At 40.5% G+C, this 13,885-nt stretch overlaps 1 protein-coding gene across 1 annotated transcript in view; it reads right to left on the reverse strand.

The window, feature by feature from the left end:
• TBC1D15 (TBC1 domain family member 15) overlaps window positions 1-13,885 on the reverse strand; it is a 903,088-nt gene that overhangs the window by 84,936 nt on the left and 804,267 nt on the right. Inside the window, exon 19 of the mRNA XM_053719215.1 lies at window positions 2,031-2,117. Within this exon, the coding sequence (XP_053575190.1) occupies window positions 2,031-2,117 (87 nt within the window). The remainder of the gene's footprint in view (window positions 1-2,030; window positions 2,118-13,885) is intronic.

Here is a 13,885-nt window from a genome sequence, read left to right on the forward strand (position 1 = left end):
AAATATTACAGAACCACCTGAACTATTTGACGCTCTCAGCTCCAATTGCCCGATAAAAATAGCTCACCATAGTATAAAGTACTTGGGGATCACTATCTCACCAGGTATATCGGAGACCGTGGATCTAAATTACAAATGTATCCGGGACGATATGCTTAGGGATTTATCTAATTGGGGAAAAAAAACATCTCGAGGATGGGCCGGGTCAGGATTGTGAAGATGAACGTGTTACCAAGAGTGTTGTATGTGATGCAGACAGTTCCGACCTCGTCGGCCTCGCATTACGTTCAACAAATCCAAATGGCCATAGAAGCTTACATATGGAATGGAATCAAGCCTAGAGTCAGAAAACATACCATATACTTACTCAGAGACAGAGGAGGGTTGGGAGTTCCTCTTTTGAGGGAGTATCAAAGAGCCATATTTCTCCAGAGTGGTGTAGTGGAACCGTAAATCCTGTAACAAAGCGTGGATACAAATTGACAACGAAGTCATGCGATGGGGATATGTTGGGGCTCTGGCCTGGATCTCTGCTAAAAAACGTCAAATTGCGATCTCACTTTACCCTATGATAGCAGATACTCTTAAGACATGGGACAGATTAATGGATGAGGGCACATACGAGTCTTCTCTTTCCTCACCAAACATCCCGATCTGGGAGAACCCGGACCTGGGAATGAAATTCAGACCGCATGCCCCGGGAGAATCTTATACTCTAGCAGAGGCCGCTATCTCCAACATCTTACAACAAGATAAACTCAAAACACAGGCAGAACTGGCCAACTGGGACCAGACTATCTTTGCATCCTGGTAAAGAGTCTTGCAGATCACACATTACTTTGACACTCACAAGGAGTGGAGGGCGCTGGTTAGAAACAGAACACCCTTCAAGTTGCTGTGCACAATGACTCAGACACCAACCCATCTCATATAGCAGTTATACAAACTCCTATTGACTAAGGGAGGATCTGTCCTCCCGACATATGCGTCTGCCTGGCAGACGGAGCTTGAGCAGAAGATTGTTGCCAAAGACTGGATAAAGATCTTTGAAAGAGCTAGGAGGGCCTCAGTTTCAATGAGAATCCAGGAGATGCATTATAAACTACTTTGCAGGTGGTACTTAACACCCCATAGACTCCAAAGAATTTACCCACACACAAACGGGGGGTGCTGGAGGGGCTGTGGAGAGGAGGGAACTCTTCTTCACATCTGGTGGACCTGCCCACAAATACAGCCTTTCTGGGGGGAGGTGCTGGGAGAAATGAGCAAAATTCTCAAGACCATAATTACCTACTCCTCTTGCTGATGCTGAATGGTGCAAAGGGGCTTATACCGGCATACTGGAAAAGAACTCAGACCCCGAGCGTTCAGGAATGGAGGACCAGAGTAGGGGACCTACTTAGGCTGGAACGATATCATTATCTTAAAAATGGGAAACTAGCTACACATGAAATGATGGCACTAACTTGGGCGGGCAGAGGGTTTTAGCTCGTAGGTCTCTCTCATACCCATCGGGAACGCCTTCATCACCTTCCACCCCCATACCCTTCCCCTCTCCATCCCCCCCTTTTTTTCCCCACTTTCCTCCCTGTCTCTTACTCTGTCTCCCCAACTCATCACCTTTCAGGGTGAAGACATCCGGTACTGTGATATTCTCAGCTGTATGAAGCAAGCACGCTGAGTATCTTCATTAATAATGTATCTAAATACCTGATGTAAAGTTCATAAGATTGCACTTCCACCTGACACTTCCTACCTCCCTGATCTCTCCTAAACAGCTTGATCATGCTCTGTTACCATATAAAGGCAGATGCCTGCAGCCCAGGAAGAGCAAGTCTTGGTTGTCACTTGACAACCAAGACTGATGGAGCGTCCTGTAAGTCCAACATATATATATATATGTTATGTGCTACAATGGGCTATGTACCACATGACGTATACTGTAGATACGTCGGATTGGGGCAAGGGGTTAAATAAAACAAAATGCAACATTATCCTGAATACATTTTATAAAGCATATACTAAATTACCTTGCACTTCATCATCTGCAAAGAAATTGCTTCAGCTTTGCAAAGGACATCATTAACATGCAACTTCATGGAAAGTTCGTTGATATGCTAAAAACAAACAGCAGTAATAATTAAGATCCTAAAGCAGCTGAATATTAGTGTGGTGCAGATCTGAGAGTTACTAAAATTTAACAGATAAAACTAACAAAATGTAAAAAAAACATGTTGGTTCTTACTATGTGCTAACTGTAGCACGTGAGCGATATCAGGCTTTTTGTGCACAATAGAAATAGCAAGCATATCACGAGTTGAAAGTAAATGGGTTCGCTCAAGCGCAACAGAATTTAACGTGCGTCGGGTTAGTGCGACTTGAGAGCTTGTTTAAAGGCTAGGGGAATTTATTTTTGTTATTATACAAATACATGTAAAAGTAAAGTTACACTAATAAAAATATTTTTTTAATACAAATGTTATAGATAACTTAGATGGTATAAGGTGTTTGGAAAAAAAGGGCTGCAAAGGGCTTTAACATATATATATATATATATGCATGCATACACATGTCAAAATATGTGTATGTATGTATGTATATTTGTGTATATATGCATTTTAGATACATACAGTATATACACATATAAACACTTATGTACACACACACAGACATATATATGTATGTGTGTGTCTGCGCATTGAAGCCCTTTGCAGTCAAATACCTAAAAACATGAGAAATAATTTTTATTCAATATTAATATTTAATAATAATTTTAACTTTGTATTTAGTGTAAATATTTCACATTTCAACATTCTTCACAAAGGACAATATGCTTTAATTATTTTTAAATAGATATATATATATATATATATACCTATATATAATCATATGTAGCAGTCTTGTTAAGTGCACTCACTTTAACATTCTACATCCACCTGGGTGCTGAGTGTATGGAGATAGACAAGTCACAATGCAGAAAAGAACAAAATTTATGCTTACCTGATAAATTTCTTTCTTTCCGGGAATGGAGGGTCCACAACGTCATTCCAATTACTAGTGGGATATTCAACTCCTGGCCAGCAGGAGGAGGCAAAGAGCACCCCAGCAAAGCTGTTAAGTGTAACTTCCCTTACCCATAATCCCCAGTCATTCAGCTGAAGGAAAATTGAAAAAAAAGAAACACAAGGGTGAAAAAGGTGCCTGAGGATTGGTCAAAAAAACTGCAAAATTATAATGAAAAAGGAGGGCGGGGTCGTAGACCCTTCATGTCCGGAAAGAAAGAAATTTATCAGGTAAGCATAAATTTTGTTTTCTTTCCTATGGCATGGAGAGTCCATGATGTCATTCCAATTACTAGTGGGAACCAATACCCAAGCTAGAGGACACAGAATAAACAGGGAGGGAGAACAAGGCAGAAGGACCTAAACAGAAGGCACCACCGCTTGAAGAACCTTTCTCCCAAAAGAGACCTCAGCTGAGGCAAAAGAATCAGATTTGTAGAATTTGGAAAAAGTATGCAAAGAGGACCATGTTGCCGCCTTGCCATTCTGTTCCACAGAAGCTTCATTTTTGAAAGCCCAAGAAGATGAGACAGCCCTAGTGGAATGAGACATAATTCTCTCAGGAGGCTGCTGTCCAGCAATATCATAAGCAAAATAAATCATACTTCTTAACCAGAGGGAAAGAGTAATAGAAGTGGCCTTCTGACCCTTACACTTTCCAGAGAAAACAATAAATAGGACAGAAGATTTCCGAAAATCTTTAGTAGCTTGCAAGTAAAATTTTAGAGCATGCACAACATCCAAGTTATGCAAAAGACATTCCTTATGAGAAGAAGGATTAGGACAAAAAGAAGGAACAACAATTTCTTGATTAATGTTTCGATCTGACAACACCTTAGGGAGAAACCCCAATTTAGTATGAAGGACCACCTTATCTGCATGAAAAATAAGGTACGGGGAATTACACTGCAGAGCTGAAAGCTCAGAAACTCTGTGAGCGGAAGAAATAGCAAGGAGAAACAAAACCTTTAAAGATAAGAAATTTATATCAACAACAGCTCAAACGGAGCCTGCTGCAAAACTTTAAGAACTAGGTTAAGGCTCCAAGGAGGAGCAACAGGTTTAAACACAGGCCTGATTCTGACCAGGGCCTGAAAAAAAGCTTGAACATATGGTAATTCTGCCAGACGTTTGTGCAAAAGGATAGACATTGCAGAAATCTGACCTTTCAGAGTACTGACTGACAAACCTTTCTCCAGGCCATCCTGAAGAAAAGGTAAAATTTGGGGAATCCTCACCCGATTTCAAGAAAAACGTTTAGCAAGTGCCTGAGACAGATGTTTCTGTGAAATCCACCACGAAAGAGAGTCTCTTGTAAGGGGGTCCCGATTTATCCTCTGCGATAAATCTGAATGATCTCTGTTCCATTGACGGAGCATGCAAAGCTGCAGCGGTCACAGATGGAACAGAGCAAAAAGGAATGATGTCAATGGAAGCCACCATCAGACCAATTATCTCCATGCATTGAGCCACTGATGGACGAAAAGCAGACCGTAGGGGAAGGCAAGAAGTTTGGATTTTCTGACATCCGTCAGGAAAATCTTCATGGACAGGGAATCTATGAAACACACTCTTGTAGTAGGAACTAGAAAACTCTTTTCCAGATTCACCTTTCACCTGTGGGAACATAGAAAAGACAACTTTGTGAATATTCTGGAAGCTGTGGCAAGATCAAATGGAAGAGCAATAAACTGGAAAAGCTTGTCCAGAAAGGCAAACCATAGAAACTAGTAATGATCCCTGTGAATGGAAACGTGTAAATATGGTCGTCATAACCTGACCTTCCTGAACCAATGGAAGAATGGAACGAATAGTTTCCATCTTGAAGGACGGAACCCTGAGGAATTTGTTGAGACACTTTAGATCTAGGATAGGACGAAAAGTTCCCTTCTTTTTGGGAACCACAAATAGATTTGAATAGAATCCTAGACCGTGTTCCTCTAGAGGGAATGGTACAATAACTCCCAGGGAGGATAGGTTCTTTACGCAATTTAAGAAGGCCTCCCTCTTTACCTGGTTTGAGGATAATCTTGACAGGAGAAATCTGCCCCTTGGAAGGCAAGACTTGAATCATATTTTGTAACCCTGGGATACTATGTCCACAGCCCATTGATCTGTGACATTATGTATCCAAGCCTGTCGAAAAAGATAAAGCCTGCCCCCCACATGATCCAAAATCGGAAAGGTGCGGACTCTTCATGCTGATTTAGAGTGAGCGGAAAGCTTGTTTTGCTTTCCCTTATTCCAAGGTTGGCTGGATTTCCAAGTGGACCTGGATTGGTCTGGTTTGGAAGAGGAAGAAGAGGACTTCTGTCCTTTAAAGATGCAAAAGAAACACAAATTAGAAGTCTGTCGACCCTTAGGTCTATTCTTGTTGTCCTGAGGAAGGAAAGATTCCCTTTGCACCCATAATCTGTAAAATGATTTCCGCCAGACTAGGATCAAACAGTTTTTTACCCTTATAAGGTTAAGCCAAAAGCTTGGACTATGAAGAAACATCAGCCGACCAAGATTTTAACCACAGAGCTCTGCAAGCTAGGACAGTGAAGCTAGACAAATTAGCTCAAAACAGAAGGGATCGCTCAATAGGAATCAGAGAGACCTAGACTATACACCTTAAAAAAACTCAAATTTTGGAAAAAATAGAGTATTGTCAACAGAAATATTCTAAGGTGCGCCTCTTCAACCCAATACAAGGGATATACAGTCTTGAAGTCAGGAAAGGACTTTTTTATATACTTAAATTGCAATACTCATATATAACAAAGCAAAAGGGATCTAAAATCCCTATAGGAGGCGCTAAAAACTGTGACAGTGTCCTAAGAAATGCAATATCTCACTAATATTAACACAAAACAGATAAGATAATCCTAGTAAACAATACACAAGTCTCTTCTGATATCAGATCAGATAGGGCATTGCACCAATAAGAAACTGCTCCCGCAACCGTGGCAATACTTGCTGCAGGTTGCCACTGTAATCCTTGATGGATGTACATCTTTTTTAACTAAGCCTCTTATCCATTGGACACTTAAAAGAACAACTATCCTCTATAGGAATGGTAGATCTTTTAGCTAGAGTAGAGATAGCTCCCTCTACTTTGGGCACAATGCGCCATGAGTCCTGAATAGAGTCAGCAACAGGGAACATCTTTTTAAAAACAGGGGAAGGGGAAAAAGGAACCCCTGGCCTATTCCATTCCTGAGCAATAATTTCAGACATCTTGTCTGGAACAGGAAAAACATCATAAATTCTATTAGGTTTAGAGGACTTCTTGGGGTTGAGAGCAACCGAAGGTTCAGAGTCGTTCAAGCTAGAACCTCCCTCAGAAGTAACCAAAGATGTTCCAGCTTAAAACGGAAATTAACTTAATCAGTTTCAGAAGATTACCCGGTTTAGGGAAAGCAGACAAAGCCGCAGAAACTGCAGAAGTTATCTGCACGGCAAAATCCACTGGTAAAACAACACCCCCAGAAGGATGAGAAGAAACAGAAGGCACAGAATGAGAAATCATTTAAGCTTGGGATGTTTGAGGATAAAGCTGAGGCATGTTGCACACAACAGTATCCTGAGAGGCACTTGGCTCAGAAGGGAGTAACTTGTCTTTGAATTTTAAAGTCTGAGCTAAACATGAGGAACAGAATTGCATTGGCAAAACAATTTGAGACATTAAACATAATAAACATTTATCCATAGAGATGGACTGATCCTGTTCCGAGTCCATAGCTACCATAATTAGTCCCCACTAAATCCTATAAGAATGAAAAAAAATTGTTATGAGCAAAATTAAGGGAATAAGCAAGTAATCTGCATTAACCCTTAAGTCTCTCTTGTCTCATATAAAAAGTGCCTGTAGTCTGCATTTGAAAATATTGACCCTGATGCCAATAAAGTTGCCCCTGAAAGTACCCTTAATCATAGAAGGATAAACTGTTTAAGTCCCAAAGATATCCACTTGAGGGTAAACCTCAAAAGTGGTGTCCTTTAGCACCTAGAAAGCAAAAGCTGCAGGGCAGATAACAGCAACTAAGGTGTGACCGGTACTCCACTCCCTGTCAGTGACCAATAGTAAAAGAAAGAACAGAGTAACCAACCATGGCTTTCTACAAAGGGGTAGCAAACATGTTAAAAGTAAAGCAAAGACCACCTTGCTGCCTTCTAACTGCTAAAAGCCACCACTACTCTTACTAAAGAGATTGACGTGGACACAGCTAGACCCCATCCTCCATTGACAGAGGCAAAGAGAATGACTGGGGATTATGGGTAAGGGAAGTTACAATTAACAGTTTTGTTGGGGTGCTCTTTGCCTTCTCCTGCTGGCCAGGAGTTGAATATCCCACTAGTAATTGGAATAACGTTGTGGACTCTCCATACCATAGGAAAGAAACAAAATTTATGCTTACCTGATAAATTTCTTTCTTTCTTGACAAGGTGAGTCCACGGATCATCATCAATTACTGTTGGGAATACCACCCCTGGCCAGCAGGAGGAGGCAAAGAACACCACAGCAAAGCCGCCAAATATTGCTCCCCCACCCACAATCCCCCAGTCATTCGACCAAAAGGAAAGGAGAGAAAGGAAGTAACAAAAGGTGCAGAGGTGCCTGAGGTTTATATAAAAAGAAACTGTCTGAATACAGGGCGGGCTGTGGACTCACCGTGTCAAGAAATAAATGTATCAGGTAAGCATAAATTTTGTTTTCTTTCTAATGACACGGTGAGTCCACGGATCATCATCATTTACTGTTGGGAACAAATACCCAAGCCAGAGGACACAGATAAGGGAGGGATAAGACAGGTAACCTAAACCGAAGGCACCACTGCTTGAAGAACCTTTCTCCCAACAGAAGCCTCAGCCGAGGCAAAAGTATAGAATTTATAGAATTTGGAAAAAGTGTGCAAAGATGACCAAGTTGCAGCCTTGCAAATCTGTTCCACAGAAGCTTCATTTTTGAAAGACCAGGAAGAAGAAAAAGCCCTTGTGGAATGAGCTGTGATTTTCTCAGGAGGTTGCTGTCCAGCAGTCTCATATGCCAAGCGAATAACGCTCTTCAGCCAAAAGTAAAGTGAAGTAGCCGCAGCTTTCTGAACCTTGCATTTCACAGAAAAGCAAACAAGCAATGCAGAAGACTGACGAAAGTCCTTAGTTGCCTGCAAATAAAATTTTAACGCTCGCACAACATCCAGATGATGCAACAAGCGTTCTTTGTGAGGAGGATTAGGACACAAAGTAGGTACAACGATTTCCTAATTAATATTCTTGAACGAAACAACCTTGGGCAGGAAACCAAACTTAGTACACAGAACCACCTTATTAGAGTGAAATATAAGATAAGGGGAATCACACTGTAAAGCAGAAAGTTCAGAAACTCTCTGAGCAGAGGAAATAGCAACAAGAAAAAAAACTTTTCAAGATAACATCTTAATATCTAAAGAATGCATAGGCTCAAACAACAAGGTTAAGACTCCATAGAGGAGTTACAGGTTTAAACACAGGCCGAATCCTAACCGAGGCCTGACAAAACTATTGCACGTCTGGCACATCCACCAAGCACTTATGTAACAAAATAGACTATGCCAAAATCTGACCCTTGCTGACAAACCCTTCTCCAGAGAATCCTGGAGAAAGGACAAAATAGTAGTAATCCTTACTCTACTCCTTTGGATTCACACCAAAAAAACAAAATTTATGCTTACCTGATAAATTTCTTTCTCTTGGGTTGTATCCAGTCCATGGGTTCATCCATTACTTGTGGGATATTCTCCTTCCCAACAGGAAGTTGCAAGAGGACACCCACAGCAGAGCTGTCTATATAGCTCCTCCCCTAACTGCCACCCCCAGTCATTCGACCGAAGACAAGCAAGAAAAAAGGAGAAACTATAGGGTGCAGTGGTGACTGTAGTTTAAAAATAAAAAACACCTGCCTTAAAGTGACAGGGCGGGCCGTGGACTGGATACACCACAAGAGAAAACAAAATTTATGCTTACCTGATAAATTTATTTCTCTTGTGGTGTATCCAGTCCACGGATCATCCATTACTTATGGAATATATTCTCCTTCCCAACAGGAAGTTGCAAGAGTCCACCCACAGCAAAGCTGCTATATAGCTCCTCCCCTAACTGCCATATTCAGTCATTCGACCGAAAACATGCAGAGAAAGGAAAAACCATAGGGTGCAGTGGTGACTGTAGTTCAAATGAAAAAATTACCTGCCTTAAAGTGACAGGACGGGCCGTGGACTGGATACACTACAAGAGAAAACATAATTTATGTAAGAACTTACCTGATAAATTCATTTCTTTCATATTAGCAAGAGTCCATGAGCTAGTGACGTATGGGATATACATTCCTACCAGGAGGGGCAAAGTTTCCCAAACCTCAAAATGCCTATAAATACACCCCTCACCACACCCACAATTCAGTTTAACGAATAGCCAAGAAGTGGGGTGATAAAAAAGTGCGAAAGCATATAAAATAAGGAATTGGAATAATTGTGCTTTATACAAAATCATAACCACCACAAAAAAAGGGCGGGCCTCATGGACTCTTGCTAATATGAAAGAAATGAATTTATCAGGTAAGTTCTTACATAAAACATAATTTATGAAAGAACTTACCTGATAAATTCATTTCTTTCATATTAACAAGAGTCCATGAGCTAGTGACGTATGGGATATACATTCCTACCAGGAGGGGCAAAGTTTCCCAAACCTTAAAATGCCTATAAATACACCCCTCACCACACCCACAAATCAGTTTAACGAATAGCCAAGAAGTGGGGTGATAAGAAAAAAAGTGCGAAGCATATAAAATAAGGAATTGGAATAATTGTGCTTTATACAAAAAAATCATAACCACCACAAAAAAGGGTGGGCCTCATGGACTCTTGTTAATATGAAAGAAATGAATTTATCAGGTAAGTTCTTACATAAATTATGTTTTCTTTCATGTAATTAACAAGAGTCCATGAGCTAGTGACGTATGGGATAATGACTACCCAAGATGTGGATCTTTCCACACAAGAGTCACTAGAGAGGGAGGGATAAAATAAAGACAGCCAATTCCTGCTGAAAATAATCCACACCCAAAATAAAGTTTAACGAAAAACATAAGCAGAAGATTCAAACTGAAACCGCTGCCTGAAGAACTTTTCTACCAAAAACTGCTTCAGAAGAAGAAAATACATCAAAATGGTAGAATTTAGTAAAAGTATGCAAAGAGGACCAAGTTGCTGCTTTGCAGATCTGGTCAACCGAAGCTTCATTCCTAAACGCCCAGGAAGTAGATACTGACCTAGTAGAATGAGCTGTAATTCTCTGAGGCGGAATTTTACCCGACTCAACATAGGCAAGATGAATTAAAGATTTCAACCAAGATGCCAAAGAAATAGCAGAAGCTTTCTGGCCTTTCCTAGAACCGGAAAAGATAACAAATAGACTAGAAGTCTTACGGAAAGATTTCGTAGCTTCAACATAATATTTCAAAGCTCTAACAACATCCAAAGAATGCAACGATTTCTCCTTAGAATTCTTAGGATTAGGACATAATGAAGGAACCACAATTTCTCTACTAATGTTGTTGGAATTCACAACTTTAGGTAAAAATTCAAAAGAAGTTCGCAACACCGCCTTATCCTGATGAAAAATCAGAAAAGGAGACTCACAAGAAAGAGCAGATAATTCAGAAACTCTTCTAGCAGAAGAGATGGCCAAAAGGAACAAAACTTTCCAAGAAAGTAATTTAATGTCCAATGAATGCATAGGTTCAAACGGAGGAGCTTGAAGAGCTCCCAGAACCAAATTCAAACTCCATGGAGGAGAAATTGACTTAATGACAGGTTTTATACGAACCAAAGCTTGTACAAAACAATGAATATCAGGAAGAATAGCAATCTTTCTGTGAAAAAGAACAGAAAGAGCGGAGATTTGTCCTTTCAAAGAACTTGCGGACAAACCCTTATCTAAACCATCCTGAAGAAACTGTAAAATTCTCGGTATTCTAAAAGAATGCCAAGAAAAATGATGAGAAAGACACCAAGAAATATAAGTCTTCCAGACTCTATAATATATCTCTCGAGATACAGATTTACGAGCCTGTAACATAGTATTAATCACGGAGTCAGAGAAACCTCTTTGACCAAGAATCAAGCGTTCAATCTCCATACCTTTAAATTTAAGGATTTCAGATCCGGATGGAAAAAAGGACCTTGCGACAGAAGGTCTGGTCTTAACGGAAGAGTCCATGGTTGGCAAGATGCCATCCGGACAAGATCCGCATACCAAAACCTGTGAGGCCATGCCGGAGCTATTAGCAGAACAAACGAGCATTCCCTCAGAATCTTGGAGATTACTCTTGGAAGAAGAACTAGAGGATCCCGGGATCTGGACAGATACCTGGGAAGTTTCTTGTTTAGATGAGAGGCCATCAGATCTATCTCTGGGAGCCCCCACATTTGAACAATCTGAAGAAATACCTCTGGGTGAAGAGACCATTCGCCCGGATGCAACGTTTGGCGACTGAGATAATCCGCTTCCCAATTGTCTACACCTGGGATATGAACCGCAGAGATTAGACAGGAGCTGGATTCCGCCCAAACCAAAATTCGAGATACTTCTTTCATAGCCAGAGGACTGTGAGTCCCTCCTTGATGATTGATGTATGCCACAGTTGTGACATTGTCTGTCTGAAAACAAATGAACGATTCTCTCTTCAGAAGAGGCCAAAACTGAAGAGCTCTGAAAATTGCACGGAGTTCCAAAATATTGATCGGTAATCTCACCTCCTGAGATTCCCAAACTCCTTGTGCCGTCAGAGATCCCCACACAGCTCCCCAACCTGTGAGACTTGCATCTGTTGAAATTACAGTCCAGGTCGGAAGAACAAAAGAAGCCCCCTGAATTAAACGATGGTGATCTGTCCACCACGTTAGAGAGTGTCGAACAATCGGTTTTAAAGATATTAATTGATATATCTTCGTGTAATCCCTGCACCATTGGTTCAGCATACAGAGCTGAAGAGGTCGCATGTGAAAACGAGCAAAGGGGATCGCGTCCGATGCAGCAGTCATAAGACCTAGAATTTCCATGCATAAGGCTACCGAAGGGAATGATTGAGACTGAAGGTTTCGACAAGCTGTAATCAATTTTAGACGTCTCTTGTCTGTTAAAGACAGAGTCATGGACACTGAATCTATCTGGAAACCCAGAAAGGTTACCCTTGTTTGAGGAATCAAAGAACTTTTTGGTAAATTGATCCTCCAACCATGATCTTGAAGAAACAACACAAGTCGATTCGTATGAGACTCTGCTAAATGTAAAGACTGAGCAAGTACCAAGATATCGTCCAAATAAGGAAATACCACAATACCCTGTTCTCTGATTACAGACAGAAGGGCACCGAGAATCTTTGTGAAAATTCTTGGAGCTGTAGCAAGGCCAAACGGTAGAGCCACAAATTGGTAATGCTTGTCTAGAAAAGAGAATCTCAGGAACTGATAATGATCTGGATGAATCGGAATATGCAGATATGCATCCTGTAAATCTATTGTGGACATATAATTCCCTTGCTGAACAAAAGGCAATATAGTCCTTACAGTTACCATCTTGAACGTTGGTATCCTTACATAACGAATCAATAATTTTAGATCCAGAACTGGTCTGAAGGAATTCTCCTTCTTTGGTACAATGAAGAGATTTGAATAAAACCCCATCCCCTGTTCCGGAACTGGAACTGGCATAATTACTCCAGCCAACTCTAGATCTGAAACACAATTCAGAAATGCTTGAGCTTTCACTGGATTTACTGGGACACGGGAAAGAAAAAATCTCTTTGCAGGAGGTCTCATCTTGAAACCAATTCTGTACCCTTCTGAAACAATGTTCTGAATCCAAAGATTGTGAACAGAATTGATCCAAATTTCTTTGAAAAAACGTAACCTGCCCCCTACCAGCTGAACTGGAATGAGGGCCGTACCTTCATGTGAACTTAGAAGCAGGCTTTGCCTTTCTAGCAGGCTTGGATTTATTCCAGACTGGAGATGGTTTCCAAACTGAAACTGCTCCTGAGGACGAAGGATCAGGCTTTTGTTCTTTGTTGAAACGAAAGGAACGAAAACGATTGTTAGCCCTGTTTTTACCTTTAGATTTTTTATCCTGTGGTAAAAAAGTTCCTTTCCCACCAGTAACAGTTGAAATAATAGAATCCAACTGAGAACCAAATAATTTGTTTCCCTGGAAAGAAATGGAAAGTAGAGTTGATTTAGAAGCCATATCAGCATTCCAAGTCTTAAGCCATAAAGCTCTTCTGGCTAAGATAGCCAGAGACATAAACCTAACATCAACTCTAATAATATCAAAAATGGCATCACAGATAAAATTATTAGCATGCTGGAGAAGAATAATAATATCATGAGAATCACGATTTGTTACTTGTTGCGCTAGAGTTTCCAACCAAAAAGTTGAAGCTGCAGCAACATCAGCCAATGATATAGCAGGTCTAAGAAGATTACCTGAACACAGATAAGCTTTTCTTAGAAAAGATTCAATTTTTCTATCTAAAGGATCCTTAAACGAGGTACCATCTGACGTAGGAATGGTAGTACGTTTAGCAAGGGTAGAAATAGCCCCATCAACTTTAGGGATTTTGTCCCAAAATTCTAACCTGTCAGGCGGAACAGGATATAATTGCTTAAAACGTTTAGAAGGAGTAAATGAATTACCCAATTTATCCCATTCTTTGGAAATTACTGCAGAAATAGCATTAGGAACAGGAAAAACTTCTGGAATAACCGCAGGAGCTTTAAAAACCTTATCCAAACGTATAG

The sequence above is a fragment of the Bombina bombina genome, chromosome 6 (assembly GCF_027579735.1).
Source record: "Bombina bombina isolate aBomBom1 chromosome 6, aBomBom1.pri, whole genome shotgun sequence".
Lineage (NCBI taxonomy): Eukaryota > Metazoa > Chordata > Amphibia > Anura > Bombinatoridae > Bombina > Bombina bombina.